Below are 16732 nucleotides of genomic sequence, written 5' to 3'. Positions count from 1 at the left end.
GGAAACCGTGCTTGAGCAGCTTGGGTTGGAGGTGGTGTGAGTGCGGGCCAGCGGGGGAGAGGGGAGGGGGGGTATTCGGGCTTCAGCACGGTGCGGAACAACTGGCCCTAGTGTGAGTGCGCCCTTATCTGTGGCCGCTGCAGCGCCACACGGGCTTTGCCTTTCAGCAATCAAGCGCTGTTTTTGTCTTTGTTAAAAACAATAACAGCAACAGCTGTCGGCAGCTGAGATCGCTGTGCCGTCACCATAGAAACGCAAGACGCATTACGGCTCATTCGCAAAATACCTTTCAATGGAAACACCCACAAATAGCAATTGCACTTTTTCGAAGTTTCAGAAATATCGCTTTTATTTTGCGAAAATCTGTAATGGAAACGCAGCTAGTGAAAGAAAAAGCAAATGTTAAGTGTGCGCGTGTGTGCACCTTAATGAGCGTGTGTGTGAGTGAGCAGCACGTACATCACTCCCGCTCCCCTCCCTCGTTCACACTCCACCTCCATCTCTTCCCTCTCTCCTCGTCTGTAGCCTGTCAAAAATTGAAAGTGGAGACCTTCCAGAAACTATCCCTGATAATCACACATAAATTAATTAGAAAATGTTTCTTGACATTCTCTACACACAGACGGGGAGAGAGGAAAAAAGACTGAGGCAAAGCCACAAAATTAATTGTACGGTATGTGACTCCAATAATTAATTCAATCATTAATTCATGTCTGCTTTAACAACTCCTTCTGGCTCCCTGTGAAAAAAAAAGAAAGGAAAAAAAAAAAAAAGACATTTCAATCAGGCCGGTATCGGCAGCGCGGGCCGGGGTAGGAGACGTGGAAAAGTTTAAGAGTGATAGACTTGCTCGACACACTCAGGGTCATTTAGAGGTTCACCAATTAAACAGACAAGAGCATGAAGAGAGCAGCGAGTGAAGTGAACACACAAAGGAACATGCGAGCGGCTGTACAACACAGAAATCCTTTTTTTCCCCGCACAACGCTCTAGTTAGTGTCCATATCTAGATGGAATACACAAATATGTCTGTTGGCTCGAAAATGTCAGGCAACTACTGAGGGCAAGATTTTAAAATTCACCTTCTGACCTCCAACCGAGCAGCAACGTCTGAGAAATGAAGCCGACAACGAAGTGCTAAAAACTGCACTTCTTCAAATGCTAGAGTGGGTCAGTGAGTCACTCCCCATTGACTCCCATGTTAAAATCTCCATATTGCTTTGGCAATATTGTATATCACAGTCAAATTGAAATTGAAAAATTGAAAAATTGAAATTGATCAACTTTTGTTTTTGACAGGGAATTTGACTTGGGCAAGTGTGCCAACACACAACAACACACTTGGCGTACATGTACATTACTTTGGACAGTAGTACACGTGCTGCACATTACACGACAGGAAAAGACAGTATGCTTGACAAACCATCGTGACAATATGACATAACTAGGGATGTCACGATAATAGATTGTTTTGGTACGATTACTGTGAGAGAAATAATCACGGTATTATGATTATCACGATTATTATGCATCAATTAATTTCACAACACTATTAATGTGTAAAACCAAATATAGTTAAAATATACATTACTAATTATAAAATATTTTAAATATCTATTAAAATATGACCAATTATTAATCCGCCAGGGGAAGTCATTAATTGTCATCAATACCAAATGTTTAAGTTAATTTTAATCTTTTTTTTTAAATTACAAATGCCACTCTAGCATTTAAATTCCTACCAATTCAATGCTACATTAGGTAAATGGACCAGTATCTGTGCATTTACCTTAACTTTGGCGCACATCTGCCGACACGGTTCATACTGAATCTTTTTTTTGGAAAGTGACGGTATTTAGGAATCTTTACGATCAATTAATTGTGGCGTTTAATACCGCGATTAATTGTGAAAACAATTAATTGTGACATCCCTAGACATAACTGTGGTTTTGTCGACCTAGACTCATCATCATTTAGGCACAGACATCTCTGCTGTAGGAGCAGATTCCACCTGCTCAACTGTGGATTGCACGTAACTACAGAAGTTAATAATAATAATTGTATTAATTTTAAAGTGATTGCGGCGGCAGACACATCTTAAATTAAAATAAGTAAGAAACATACAAGATCTGTAACACGTTTACATATATGATGACTGCATGGGAGGTGAATTTCAAATGTTTGGATTTTATGAAATGTTATAGATAAATGAGGGCGTGGCCGCTAGCTTGGAGTCAGACGTCCATCTTCATTTAGAGTCTATACCTACAACACATATTCAGGTTTATAGACCTTGCTGCTAAAAAAAATACAAACAATCCAAAGGGTGAATCTGCATCACCTAAAATAAATCAAATTGATCAACAGAGCTGCAAGACAGAGAAAGTATTCGGATATCCACCTTCATGATTGTTTGATGTGATCGCCTTTTGGTGTACAATAATGAGCAGCCAGTTTGCAAAGCTGAAAGGTTCATTTAGAGTCAAAGCTGGACAAAGTGGAAGTAAATCCATGCAGGTGATTATGATAATGTGATAATATTTACAGCTGACTAAAATGAAATAACATTTGGCTAAAACAACTTGTGTTTTCCCCCTTTTGCTGCTGCAGACATAAAAACTCCTTCAAGACTTGGGTAAACAAGTGATTGTTGTCTAATAAAGGAAGGAAACTGGTGAGAGAGAGATACTGGGGAGGACACAGAGAGAAAGAGACAGACCATGATAAGAAAGAGATATTATGAGGATGGGGAAAACACGCAGAAAGCAGAAGAAGTGTGTTTTCTTTTTTTTTCTTTTTTTTACACGGTGTGAGAATCCAGACCAGGACAGAAAAGTGAGAAAACTCTCCACCGTCAGCTTTTGCTTCACTGCTGCAATGGATCAGAGCAGTTAAAGAACGGAGCCTGTGTAGCCAGAGTATCAGTGTCGTAAATGGGAAATATTCAGAAAACACATCAGGGTCACTACAGCCAGTCTGGTGTGGGCCAGCACCAGCAGGTTTACACTCTATCCAAGATATTGAAGGAGTCTGGCTTTAGCATTTTGGTTAATGTCTAGGGAATTCATTTACACAGTAGATCACCCTGAGTGTGAGAGAGAGTCAAGTGCAAATGAGTTGATTTTTGTGTGCGAGGTATGCAGGATGTGATGTGGTGGCTGCAGGAGAGGCCAGGAATCTGATAGGCTGGTAATCAGTGTGCCAATGTCCTGTCCCAGCACCAGCAGCAGCACCAGCAGCAGCAGCAGCACTGCCATGGGCTCACACACACCGAGCGTAAGGGAGCAGCTGGGCTGATAGCAGCCGGACAGCACCGAGAAATGTTCCTTTAGATTAGGGCCTCGCACCTATCAATCATCAGGGATGGAGGAGGGTAGTGACACATCACAGACAGGCTGGAGAGAGGAGATGAGAGAGGAGATGTGTGACAGAGTGTGTGCGTCAGTCAGAATCTGTGGCGTAGATGGAGAGCGGCTTGATGGAGGCAGCGGCCGGCGAGTTATTCTCCGGAGCTCCTGCTCCAAGTTTGTACAGTCACTTACAAGTTTTGGTCGCGCAGCGCGCACACCACATCCTCTTGCTTAATATTAAGATGACAGACCAAGTTGTTTTTCAGTTACACTCATTAGACTGCAGGACAAACAAATGACATGAAGAAGTACAAACAGAGAGACAAACATTTTACAGGAGCTTTGCTGATATAAGTTTAATATCTGGAAGCTCTTTCACTTTCAGAAACTGGTAATATGCACAAAAAAGTCATTGAGTCAATGAGTTACACTGAAGTGGTTGCTTTTTTATATATCTAAATGACAACATTATATTGTTGTGTCATTGTACAGTATATTCCATCTTTAAATGTTGTAGCTCCATCCAATAATACAGCATAAAATACTTCTGTTCCAAAGTTAGAAGAATAAGAATAAGGCCTACGAATCAATCAACAAATCTGTACTTGATCGATGTTAATATTTTTAAATTTGATTATGTTATAATTTTCATAAAATCAATAGAAAGTTATTGTTAGTTGGAGCCCTAAACATTGGACACTATGCTGGTTGAAATAGCTAAAACATTACTCCTACTGTGGATTCATGGGACAAGAGGGAAACTTCTGAGTTCAGTTCAAACTTCATATTGTATCCTAAGGTATCTCAACCTCACTGACAAGACAAGCCCTCTGGACAAATGACAACCAATCACCATGCCGTAGCATTTTGATTGACAGGTGAAATTGACATGGTGCTTGCAGGGAAACGTTGGGAGTCTGCAGGCTGGAGATATGGAGGGAGAGTACAGTACAGTATGTCAGAGTGTGTGAGGGATGGATGGATGTGGGTCAGCCCTGTTCTACAGCAGCTCACTGTGGATGTGGAACAGTCTACACTTTATTTCTTAAGTCAATATCATCCAATTGAATTTTCAGATGTTGCTTCTCAACACAACCCTGTTGTGATTAAACGTGTTAATTCACCTGTGACCACATCTCAGCTCCTCCTCTTCCACTGGCAAAGCCCCGTCAGTTTCCAGTTGTGGCCATCGTTTTCATTTCCCAGATGCTTCAAACTAAGTGAGATCATCTGAAAACTCCTGCCACCACACATCTTTCCAACATCTCAATACAAAGAGCTCCAACCAGTAATGACGCCATCCGCCCCATTTCCTAAAATCAACCATCCAATAAGCAACCAGAATTAAATTAAGTGTAGCTTGAAAAAACTATAAACATATTGATGATATAATAGTACATAACATTATACTAGATCTTTTCAGGTGTAACCTGGCACATAAGCTACAGAAACACTGATGACAAACAGCTCAATATAAAGTCATGCTTTCGTTATAATATATTTAATATTTAACCAAGACCAGGATCTTTGCCTAAACTGACAGCAGGTGCAGTGATGGATACAAAAATGATGATGAAATTGTTCATTGTTCAAAAGTCATGCTTCAGTTACGATCAGCAGGAAAAGCAGTCACACCCGGTTCCCTGAATGTTTTACAAATATGTCGGGCCTTAGCAGACACACTCATTTATGCTTTCTGGTTACACTGTTAAACAAGACCAAGAGTCGACAGTCATGACGGTACGACTTTGTTGCTTTCATCCTAGCACACACAGTGATGAAGCATGCTAACATGTTCTGGTCATTACCAAACTACAGAGCCTGGAGAGTGATGGGTATCTGTCAGGTGATCACCAGTCAGTAGGTTTCACTAAATGTTGCTGATGCAGAGATGCTGCCCAGGATTAGGGCAATCTTTACTGGTGGCTCTAGAGGAGAAATCATCAACATGACAGGGTTTATCCTCCGGAGACCAAGAGAGTTTGCACAAAACTTGATGACTGTTTATGGTTCAGTCTGGAACAAAAGTGGTAAAGTGACTGACACAGTAAATGACCAACCAGCAGACCACTTTATTCAGGCAGCACCACCTTTCTCCCTAAACACAACATAGCAAACTTGTAATAAACCAATACTAGGCCTGTAACAGTTACTACATAATTGCCTGATCACAGTTATTTGAGCTGACCGCAATCATCGTTAAAATGGTTTCCATTCATCTGTAAAAACATATTTCCATCACTATTGAGGTTGGACTGGTCCTTTTTTTAATGACATCATCATGTTGTGCCCCCCTCTTCTTCTATGGTTTACTGTTTATCTAGAGGAACTCAATTTCTAATATTCCACGACCACATTATCGATGAGCATTGACATTAGCATCATGGATTTAGTTGCAAATCCAATGAATGGCTCTTCTGTGTATGTGTGTTACTAAACTATAGGTTTACACTATAATAGTGGCATAAAACGATCATAAAAAGACAATTAAATCATTAATTGTAATTATGTGTAGGGCAATTAATCATCAAATTTCATGATTGTGACAGCCCTAATCAAAACCATGCTTTAAAGAGAAGCACTAGAATTACTGAAAACGTTCTGTGTCAAACTCAAACCTCTCATGCTTTGTGCACCGTCACACAGAGCCAACAAGATTCCCCAACTGTCATTTCATCATTTTATATCTCCCTCATCTTTATACCTCTTAACCTTACCCACTTCTCATTCCCTCACCTCTAATTTCACTATCTGAATTGCACCTCTTAAAATCTCTCAACCCCTAATTTCTGGCTCTCATTGATCCTTAAACATTCACCCCTGTCTCACCCTTCATTAGTTATCTCTGCACTCTAAACTCAATATTGTGCTTCTTTATTCCAAACCACTTCTCTTGGTCCTCTACTCCCACTTTCAGCTCCTTCTCTCCTATTTCTCTAATCTTCCCTTTCCCCCGAACCCCTCATTCATCTCTCACCCTTCATCTTTCTATCGAGAAGTTCGCCCCCTTTAACCTCGAGATGACATCTTGTCACAACCCTGGGAGTTAACTGTCAATGCTCCTTGTTTACCAGATAACAGATAAAGCACATAGAGACGCAACAACCACAGATATCTCAGCTTCTCATCAAAAAGGCAGAAACTGCTCAGTTTGTTAAATGAATCAGCTACTTAGTTTGGTTTTGAAAGAACGATAATGATGATTCAGTGAAAAAGTTTGAACGAGGCAAAATCCATCATGGACACTGATTAAAACCTTTTAAAACCCAGTGAATAAACCACGTCGCAAGGCAATCATTAAAAAAAAGTGAAACAAAGTAGAAAAAAATGTGTTGTCCTGCATTTCTGGGATGTGGAGATATTAGCATTTGGAGGTTCCTGGTTTTGTGTGTGAACCGTGCTGCGAAGAGATGAGCACCAGCAGCAGTGCAGAAAACTGGAAGCTTTTACACAAACATCTTATCCTTGAGCTGCTACATCCAGCCATCCATGACTAGATAGATCAAAGTGAGAAACAAAGGTCTTATCGCATGTGGACAAAGTGATGAGGGTGCACCTTATCCTCTTCACTATGATTTCAAAAAGGGGGAGAAGTTGTCATGCACAGTATGCAAATGTGACACCGCCAACATCTCCCGTCCCTCCACCCAAATAAATGAGATTCTCAGCAGTTCTAATATGCATATACTGCACCTTCATGCTCCATTATAATTAACTGCTATTATGATAACCCTGCAGCACACACCCCCACTCACACAACCTGGTAAATAATAACCGTTATTATTGCCGCCACCACAATGCTTTATTGAGGTATTTTAAATAACTCTGCTGGGGGGGGGGATAAGGAGCCAGGAGTGCTGGGCAAGCAGGAAAACATTCTCCTTGCTCGGCTGACTTCCCGGGGCCTCTGGAGTCGACTAGTTGTCAGAGGGTGTGATTGGACGGACTGGAGAGAGGACCGTCTTTGCCATTCATGTCACACAGCAGAGGGCTGGAAGAGAAACGAGTCGACCTGGGCTATTCAATGGTGAGGTTGACTTCACCGCTGCTGCAGTGATAAAAATGCACATCTCCCAGCGATTTCACTGCTACTGGGGGAATGTAATGCTATTAAAATCATTTGTCAAGAAAATATACCAAAATATTCTATCTTCAGCCCCAGTTTCTTCATTGTGGGGATTTACTGCTTTTCTGTCTGATGCGATAAGAGCTGATTAAAAAACAAACGATGTCAGCAGGGAAACCACGATGGTCCATTTTCAGATTTTATAAAGAAACAAAATAACGTGCAGGTTGAAAGAACCTGTGGAATCGATTGTTATCGGTGTTTGTTGTTTGATTGTTGCCTTTGAGCAAATAGTTAAAAAAATGTAGCCTGATGCCAAGATGGCGACGTTGGAGCAGCTCACTCTCAGCTTCAACACAAACCTGTGGGTGACATCACAGAGGCCACACCCAGCTTTATTTAGAGTCTACGGGGTCATGCATTGTCCTGCCATGATATTTCCAGGACGATAACATGGTGACACTCTCCTCCGTCTACTCCACTCATTAGGACTGAACTAAAGGAACATTTTCTTTTTTTTCTTTTTTTTAGAGGCACGCTCGATCTGACACACTTCCTGTTCATTCGTTTTAGCTAACTGGTTCCAGCTATGTTTCACTTCTTTATCCATCGCCCTGGATACAAAACACTTCCTCCATTTCCTGATACATTCTCTCTGGCCACTGACAAAGGGTGTACACCGCACAGTACTGGAAGGAGAGAATGTGTGGGGACCGCCAGCCAGCCAGCCAGCCAGCGAATGACAAGGGATTACTGTGACATCCATTTGCATATCAAGAATTTTAAGCAGCGAGGGAGAAAATATCAAACCCTCCAGCCTGCAAGGTCATTCAAAAGATACTTTTTTTCCCCCTTCTCTTCATAATTTATTTTGCATATCATGCAGTATGGACACACTGTAGATTAAAAAGGCCGCTTTAGCATATCATTCCATCCCTGATAGGGACCGGCTCCCACCTAGACTTCTCAACACTGTGCCACCACCACCACACCCTCAACAAACTGAGGACACACAAACAGACATCATCAGCATTGTTTTAAAAGAAAAACACGCTGGAGAAAATACACAGAAAATCGCTGAAGCCTAAGCCATTCCAGGCTTATTGTCCCTTTAATTTTAATGTTTTTTCTTGTCTTTTCTCTCTTTTTTTGCGTATCAATAGGAGCCACACAGCCAAAGCTTTGATAGCCGGTGTTTGGAGAAAATGGTGAAATTTAAAAATAAGAGACAGAGAAACAAAAAGAATCACTATCATCAATGACTAAGGAATTTATTCAGATTGACATATAAACAACTCATTACATACTGAGGAGACAGTGTCAAATAGTTGATTGAAAAATTTTGTGTCCAGTAATGAATTGTATTATCTTGAAGCAGGAAGGAAAAAACAGGCAGAGGATGAATTGAAATGTTCTGTTGTTATTTTCTCTGTTTTATGTTAATATCAGTCTGTCTGAACAGTAATGACTGTGACAAGGAATTATGTGAATAAGTTATTTGAATAAACTAAAAGATTATTATCATAAGGTTAGAAGACAAACTGTGCACAGAAAAAGAAATTAAAATTTTCATAGTTAGGAATTATTTCATTTCAAAGGAGAAAAAAATCATATGTTATCATGATTGAATATGAAATATAGTTAGAAAAATAATATTCAATGAATTTAGACTTTCTATTAAACTGGCCTGCATGTAATATGGACTACTGTACTGAAGGAGGAAATATAATGTAAATGTAAATGTCTACCAAGGTAACCTTACTATATTCTGTAGATTACCAATTACACAAAGCAGCTTTACACATGCAGAGAGGCCGGAAAAAATGGACAGAAGACGGATAGAGGTAAGAAAGAAAAAAAAAACTGAACGCGGTATGAAGAGATAAGAAGAAGAACATGAAGAGGAAGGAAGGAGAAACAGATGAGGAAAGAGAAGGGATTGCAAATGAAGACTAAAGAGGAGCAAAAGCCTAACACGTGTTTAGATGTGCTCTTTCTCTAACTGAACAAGCTTAGCAACAAACTTCTATTAAATCAACTCACAAATCCTGATGAAATAAAAAATCTACGAAGAAAATACAGAGGTCGAGTGGTCAATCAACTTTTGTGTCAAGAAGGAAAAAAACTATATTCTTGTGGATTTTTAGAGTTTATTTATGGTGAAAATAATAAGTTCATATGGGATGTTAAAATAACTTCTCCTCCAATTCTTCTTCAGTTTCTTTCTACTTAAACTGACAAAGTCAAGGAGGTTTTTAATTCAGTTTTTAAAACAGAAAACATCTAGACATTTGCAATCTATGATTGTGCAATTTGTTTAAAGCAAAAGGTCAAAATGTCAAAATAGTCTTTGTTTCCAGCCCCTGAACTGTGATTATTTGGGTCTTTTGTTGTTGTCACACATCGTAGTTAATTGATTAACTGTTAAATAGGTAATGTATTTAAAACAAACTTGGCTCTGAGAAGTTGTAATGTTTGTATTGCAGTATTGTCTGACATTTGGAAATGGAAACAAAACCGTCTGTCATTAATCTGCAGACTAACGATCATGAAAACATTACTTTCTACAAGATATCAAAGGATGTCAATCATCTTTGAGCTCATTCTCCACGTCAGTGATAGAAACTGACACAAGAGGTAAAGCTTCACATTTGGTGAAAGTAAATAATTAACAAAATTACTGTTTATCAGTATTTTTGTGAGTTGATTAATTGTCTAACCAAGTGTTTTTTCTAGCACTGATTATAAGAAAGTCTCATTTAAAAACGTGATCTTCAAATTCTTCACATTCATATAGAACATGAGACTCAATCCAACACGGGAGCTCGAAAGACAAAGACAGACAATATAAAGTGAAGGCGGGAAAAATACTAAGTATAAATACTATGTAACACAAACAAAGTGTTGTGCATAAAGGATGGAGTGACACCGCTGGACCTCAGGCATAGTTGGCCTCACACTGAAAACCTCAGGAGATTAAAAGCTTGAAACTTGTGGTCCCGGGAGCACGAGTGTCTGAGAGGCAACAACAGTGAGAAACGAGAGGAATGCCAACACTCCCAGGAGATAAAACCCTGTTTATTTCCATAGCAGCCAATACACTTTTCCTCTCATCTGTTTATGGGAATGCTCTGATACATGGCGAACATTTTGTAAGAACAAGTGCACATTAGCCAGCGATTCTGGTCCCACATGACGGGCGGGAGGAAGAAAGAAGAAACAATGAGAAGATGGAGGAAAAGAGGGGGATAGATGTATGTTGTTAAGGGGGTGGAGGATGGAGAGGAGGGAGGGAGGGAGGGAGGGGGGTGGGCTGTTAGTGGGGTTGTTAGTGGTGATGGAGAGACCAGAGGAGGAGAAGGTGGATGGATGGAGGGAGGGAGGGAGGAAGGGGAGGCTTGACGATAAGAGAAAAATTCAGACCGGTCAAAGTTTCCTTTTTGCCAATCGTGCTCCTGATAAAGACAGCGCCTGCTCCGGAGCTGATAGAGGGGCTATCTCTCTCTCTCCCCCCTCCTACTCCATTCCCCTGCCTCACTCACCCGGCAGTTAGTTTGTGAGGAGGGGAGGAAGGAAAAAAAAAAAAAAAAAAAACGATGGGCCCTATCAGTGCGCATCATAGTGCTACCATCAACCAGCCACCGCACAGCAATTAATATCGCTCCAATTACTGTTAAAGGGACAAGGCTGGGACAGGACGATAATGAACACATCCTCTCTTCCCCACCAGAGGAATTAAAATACATGTGCACACACACTCGTAAACACACACACACACACAACACTGTATAGACACACACACACACACATGCATAGACCTACATAAAACGTGCACAGCTTGAAAAGGAAATAATGTGAGATAGTGCGGTAATCTTCTTGCATTGTTTAACTCATTGAAGACAACAGACAGAGAGAAATAAATAACCAAACAAACCTCGATAAGAGGGGAAATAAATAATAAAATTATGGCGATTTACTTGTTATCTCCTCTTAGCCGCGTGTGTGTGTGTGTGTGTGTGTGTGTGTGTGTGTGTGTGTGTGTGTGTGTGTTTGTTACGACTTGAATAAATTTCCCCTGGCCTGTCATATTTACATCTCCTACAGGGGAACAGTAGGACACAATGGACCCTGAAAGACACTTGCAAGAGGAAACACGAAAGAACGCCTTCAACGCCCACACAGACACACAAATGCAGCCGCGCAGTGTCCATCAGATCCACCTGAGAGCACATTAAAGGTCTGTACAGTTCGACTAAGTACACACCCGTGTCTCTTTGTAATTACAGAGCAGGTGTACTGTAGCTTCTATATTAATACGATATGAGAAAACATCAATGACTGAGTCCACAGAGAGATGCACAAAGCCTGTGTTTAGAAACTGAGCCTTAAAACCAGCTGTCAGGACTTCTGCCACTTTGTGATGTCACAACAAAGATCACCCTAACCCTAACGCCCTCAGCCACAACCCCAAGCCCTGCCCAACACTTGATTAAATACTGTAGTATCCCTTTGTTTTAATCCACCTTTAAGTCTTTTGATCAACATCAACCATATTTTAACCAACACAAACTTTCCACATAATTATTTAGATTCATTCAAAATAAACAAAATGATATTGCTACTCCACTGGGTACTCAATATACAATCAATAAATAGTAAAATACACAAACAAGTTAAGTCGGAGAGCGAAGAGCCGCTGCACTCACACGCGCCGCCATCTCCCTCAGAGCAAAATATAGAGCATGCACTACAGTAACAGGATTTTTCACATGAATGGGGCAAGGTGAAGAGGGCCCGGGTGGGCTTCAAACCCCAGCCTTCCGGGTAACAGTCATGCGCGCCAACCACTTGGCCAAAGGGACATCCCCTTGGACAAGTAGCCAGGGCGCAACTGTCACATTCATATATACATTAATGGAATATTTAATTTTCAGCCTCTGCTTCCTGAATATTTCATTTGCATTAAGCTGAATCATTTCTTACATTTGTGGAGTTTCTCATTTCACATAAAAACAGGACCTGAATGAACAAAAATACTCTGGAAAAATGGAAACCATACAAGTCAAGTCAGGTTCAATTGCAGTTACTGACAACAGAACAACAACTAGCATCTGTACAGACCTGAGGAGTCCTGTTTTATCTAAGATTGGTCATGGCAGAGCACCACGCAGGCAAGCGTGTCTAAACACAAGTATTCTGACATGAAGCCAAACACCAGGCCAGACTCGTGTACAAAGTTCTACCACTAGGTGTCGCTTTTGAATCCCGAGTGGAACATAATGAGTCAGACTGTCTCGTAAAGCACCTCAAGGCCAGTCCTGCCTGCGCTAAGTTTGATCTCCAGTAAGTCGCTACCCTTCGCTGTGACGTCAGACCCCAGCGTCTCCGTCAGTACATTTAGAATCAAAAATAATATTATGTTACGTGCAGAACTGACACCAGGAAATGTGTTAGCTCTGCTGCCGCATTTAACACCTTGATTTTGTTTCATGAGATGAAAATAAAAACAACAAATAGAGAAAAAACCCAAGAGCTGCTGACACACAAGAGAGTAAATGATTCCTAACTGGTATGTAATTACTGTAAGATAACTCCAACCTGACCTGTTAACTTGTGACTACTGACCGCATTAACATCTAAACACGGGCAGGAGCTGCCATCGCCAGGAAACATGAACATGTCTGTGGTGAAAAAGGCACATTGTCTGGAGCTCTGCTGCCTAGAATGAGTGTTACACATTTCTTTACAATCCTTGCTACAGTTGTCTGTACCTGTCAGTCTGAGTGGATTTGTTTTGGTATGTTGAAACAATCAAATCAATGAAGCATAAACTGACCTGGACCCCTCCACTGTAACACCTCCTCCTCTTCCTCCCCCTCCTCCTCCTCCTCCTCCCCGCCGCTGTGCGTGGGCCCTCGCTCCTCCCAGTCCTCGTCTTCGTTGTTGGTGCCTCCTCCAGAGTCCTGCGTCTTGGGCTCTGGGTGCACAAACACAAACACAAACACATTTAAACATCCTCACATTTACTATTGACTCCTCACGGCTTCAGGTCTGAAGTTCAGTATCGGCTTTCAAATCCCTACAACCACTGAAAATGTGTGTGTGTGTGTGTGTATGTGTGTGTGTGTCTGGCCAGTGGCTGTTCCTGTCTGTTGATCAAAGGCAGCGGTGAAATGACTCTGTGTAACACAACACCTCGCCACGTGAGATGGACCCTTTGATTGTCACTGCAACTGTGGAGAATCAAAGAGTGATCAGACATCATGTCCTCCCTCTCTACACCTCCACTCTTGTCTTTCTCTTCGTCTCCATCCGTGCCCAGCCAGCGTACCTTCTCTCCGGTCCTCCTCGCTCAACGCAGGTGGGCCCTCGTGCTCGTCTTTTCCCTCCATCTTTCTCTCCGCTATCTTTCCATCTCCCCCCCCTCCTCCTCCTCCCCCACAGCCTGTCACCTTCAGCAGAGACTGGGGCTGCCTGTGTTCCTCTAATCAGCATTGATATCCCTGCCATTGATCAAGCTGATTACACAGCCTCCTGCACGCTGATCAAAGAGATCCATGTGTGGTTCTGCACGTGGCTGGACCTGTGTGTGTGTGTGTGTGTGTTTATACAGCATACACAGGATATGTGAACCCTGACCTTTGTCTCTGCGGCTGCTATCAGTCAGCTCATCACACTGCTCGGTCCCTCCCTATTAGTGTGACTCTTGATTAGTAAGATCAGATTAATAGTTACATCACAGCACCTCAGCGTATCTGTGCTGAGGATCTCTCCTTGTTCTCTGCTCTTGCATCATCATCATCAGAGGGTCAGGGTGACTCAAAGACCGACTGCGTGGAACTGGATCACAAACATGTCACTATTAACCTCACTGATAATTTACAGCAAAATGTTAACGGCCCAGTTTTTCGGGTTGAAGAAAACGAATATTATATAATAATTATAAATACTGCAAGGTGCATTCTTATCAGCGCTACAGAGACAGAGACTGTCCTGTCTGTGCAAGCAGCTTATTGAGACCAGAGTTAAAACTCACATGAGTTCCTCTATTGACCACTAGAGTGAGTCTCCAGCAGTCTCCACAGGCTCCCAGCTTAAAACGCCCCAACTTCAACAGCAGTTCTGGCCTCTACAGCTCATTTCCTCCCTTTTCATAGAACTCACCTGTTGACATTGTATTAAGGCTTAAAGTTCTACATGACTGACTTCTTCTGGCTTCTTTGAGAGACAGGTGGGCCAACACACATTTGCCTCAAACTGTCATGTACCCAACTCTTTGCTCCACTCACGTCCTTCCTTTTTGCTCATTTTGTCAGATTAGCTGAGAGTCAGACGCTGCCAAGATGATGAAGGAGGAGCAGCTCACTCTGAGTTTCAAAACCTAGAAATACACATGGACATGGTGAGGTTGTATTGTTATGTGACCTACTGGAAGACTACCTATGATGTAAAGTAGGAGGAGTTCAGGGAGGATTGACAGATACGACTTCAAACACCTGACTGCCGTTCAGTTCTGTAGTTCTGTTCATGATCTAAACCTAAAGATGCAGTCATCATGTCTAAACATTAGGGCTGGACGATTAATCGAATTTTGATCGTGATTACGATTTTGGCTTCTCACGATCATAAAAACACTGTAATCGAAGAAAAACGATTATTTTTTTTGTCTATTGGTGTTTTATTCTGAAAAACACACATGCGCGCTTCTGCCCCCGCGCCTGCACTCCTCTCCTCTCTCAGTTAATGCTGTGGACGAGTCCACTCGTGTGTTGACGGCGGCGTTTAAAAATCAGCGCCAGTGAAGAGAGAGCAGCGGCCACCGCTCAGGACAAATGAACGGGAAATAATAATTTAAAACACTCGCTCGTCTCCTCAAAGCGGCCGCACAACAACAACCCTCCTCCTCTTCCTCCTCCTCCTCCTCTCCCCCCGGCCCGTAGGCTACATGTGCATGTTTACAAAGCCGGCAAGGAAGCAATCTGTAGAGCGGCGGATAACGTTATACGATGTTACGACGTGTATTTGTGTAGTTTAATCGGTCATAAACAAGAGATCACTTATGGGGTGCGTCAAAAAAAAAAAAAAAGTTATGGGGTGCGTTTGTGACGAGAGCTGGGATCTTCCCAGGTTGGATTTCATCCCAGAGACGCAATATGCGACGCACACGGAAGCAGAGAGCCTCCATTCTCCCTATTACAGTAATAAGTTCAACCATGACAATTACTCCAAATCTGTTTATTCAAGGTAAAAATGTAGAAAAGTTAAGCTAAACATCCTGTATAGTTTCTGCTGCTGGATCATAAAACTTTAAAAAAAAGTTTTAAATAAATTTTGAATAAATATTTAAAATTATAAACTTAAAAACCTTAAACACACATTGGCACTGTTTATTTAAGGTAATAATGTAGCATAGTCAAGCTATAAATCCTGCATAGTCCCCCCCCCCATAATCGTGTAAATAATCGTGATTTCAATATTGACCAAAATAATCGTGATTATGATTTTTGCCATAATCGTCCAGCCCTACTAAACATAACCGGATAATTCTGTCATTCTGACAGCAGATGGTCTTCTGGGTTGTATTATTGTTACCATGTCAACAAAGATCCCAGTATACTACGCCACAGGTACGCTCTACTAAGTTATGGATGAAGACATGAAGACAAACAACTGTTGTGGTTGGTTGAAGGTTCTTGTGTCTTGTGTTTAGGATTGGGGGAAAAACCTGTAAATATAATAAATAAATAAATGTTATGTATGAAAAAAACACACCACACATTATTTATAATTCGATGGATGGTGTAATTAATAACACATCAGCTCAAGTAGGGAAATGGATTTCGGTTCATGGTTGTCCTGGCCTCTAACTACAATTTTTGGTGACTTCAGAGACGAAGCAGAAGGAAAAGACCTGAATAATATTATTAGTATGGTGGGAAAAGCTACAAAAAGACAACAACTAAATCTAGAAAGCTTCAAAATGTTCCTGACATTTCAGTGAAAAAGACATGAACAGAATATAATTTTCAAACGTGGGTGGGGAAGTTTGAGCCAGGGTGAAGGTTGGTTTTAACACATTTACCCTGAAATGGTAAATGATTGTAATGGAGGGTCATGTTTTGTTTTTTTCTATACATCATTTTCACCTTTGTCTTCTTGTTGTTGTTTTTAATGTTGTCATTGCTGTTTTTGTTTGTTGATGTTGCTGTTATTTCTTGTCCTTCCTTTTGGTTCAGATTTGCATGTACCATGGTCATATCTATTTGTTCATAACTATTGATTATTATTTTTGTGAAATAAAAAAAAACAAAAAACA

General features: G+C 41.2%; 1 protein-coding gene across 2 annotated transcripts in view; it reads right to left on the bottom strand.

The window, feature by feature from the left end:
• The window catches only part of zfpm1 (zinc finger protein, FOG family member 1), a 104510-nt gene that overhangs the window by 37438 nt on the left and 50340 nt on the right, over nt 1-16732 (bottom strand). For both annotated transcript variants that reach the window (XM_083973738.1, XM_083973739.1), the window contains exon 3: nt 13253-13393. In XM_083973738.1, the coding sequence (XP_083829864.1) occupies nt 13253-13393 (141 nt within the window). The remainder of the gene's footprint in view (nt 1-13252; nt 13394-16732) is intronic.

Source organism: Trachurus trachurus, assembly GCF_905171665.1.
Source record: "Trachurus trachurus genome assembly, chromosome: 6".
Taxonomy (NCBI): domain Eukaryota; kingdom Metazoa; phylum Chordata; class Actinopteri; order Carangiformes; family Carangidae; genus Trachurus; species Trachurus trachurus.
This window is presented reverse-complemented; position numbering and strand designations above follow the sequence as displayed.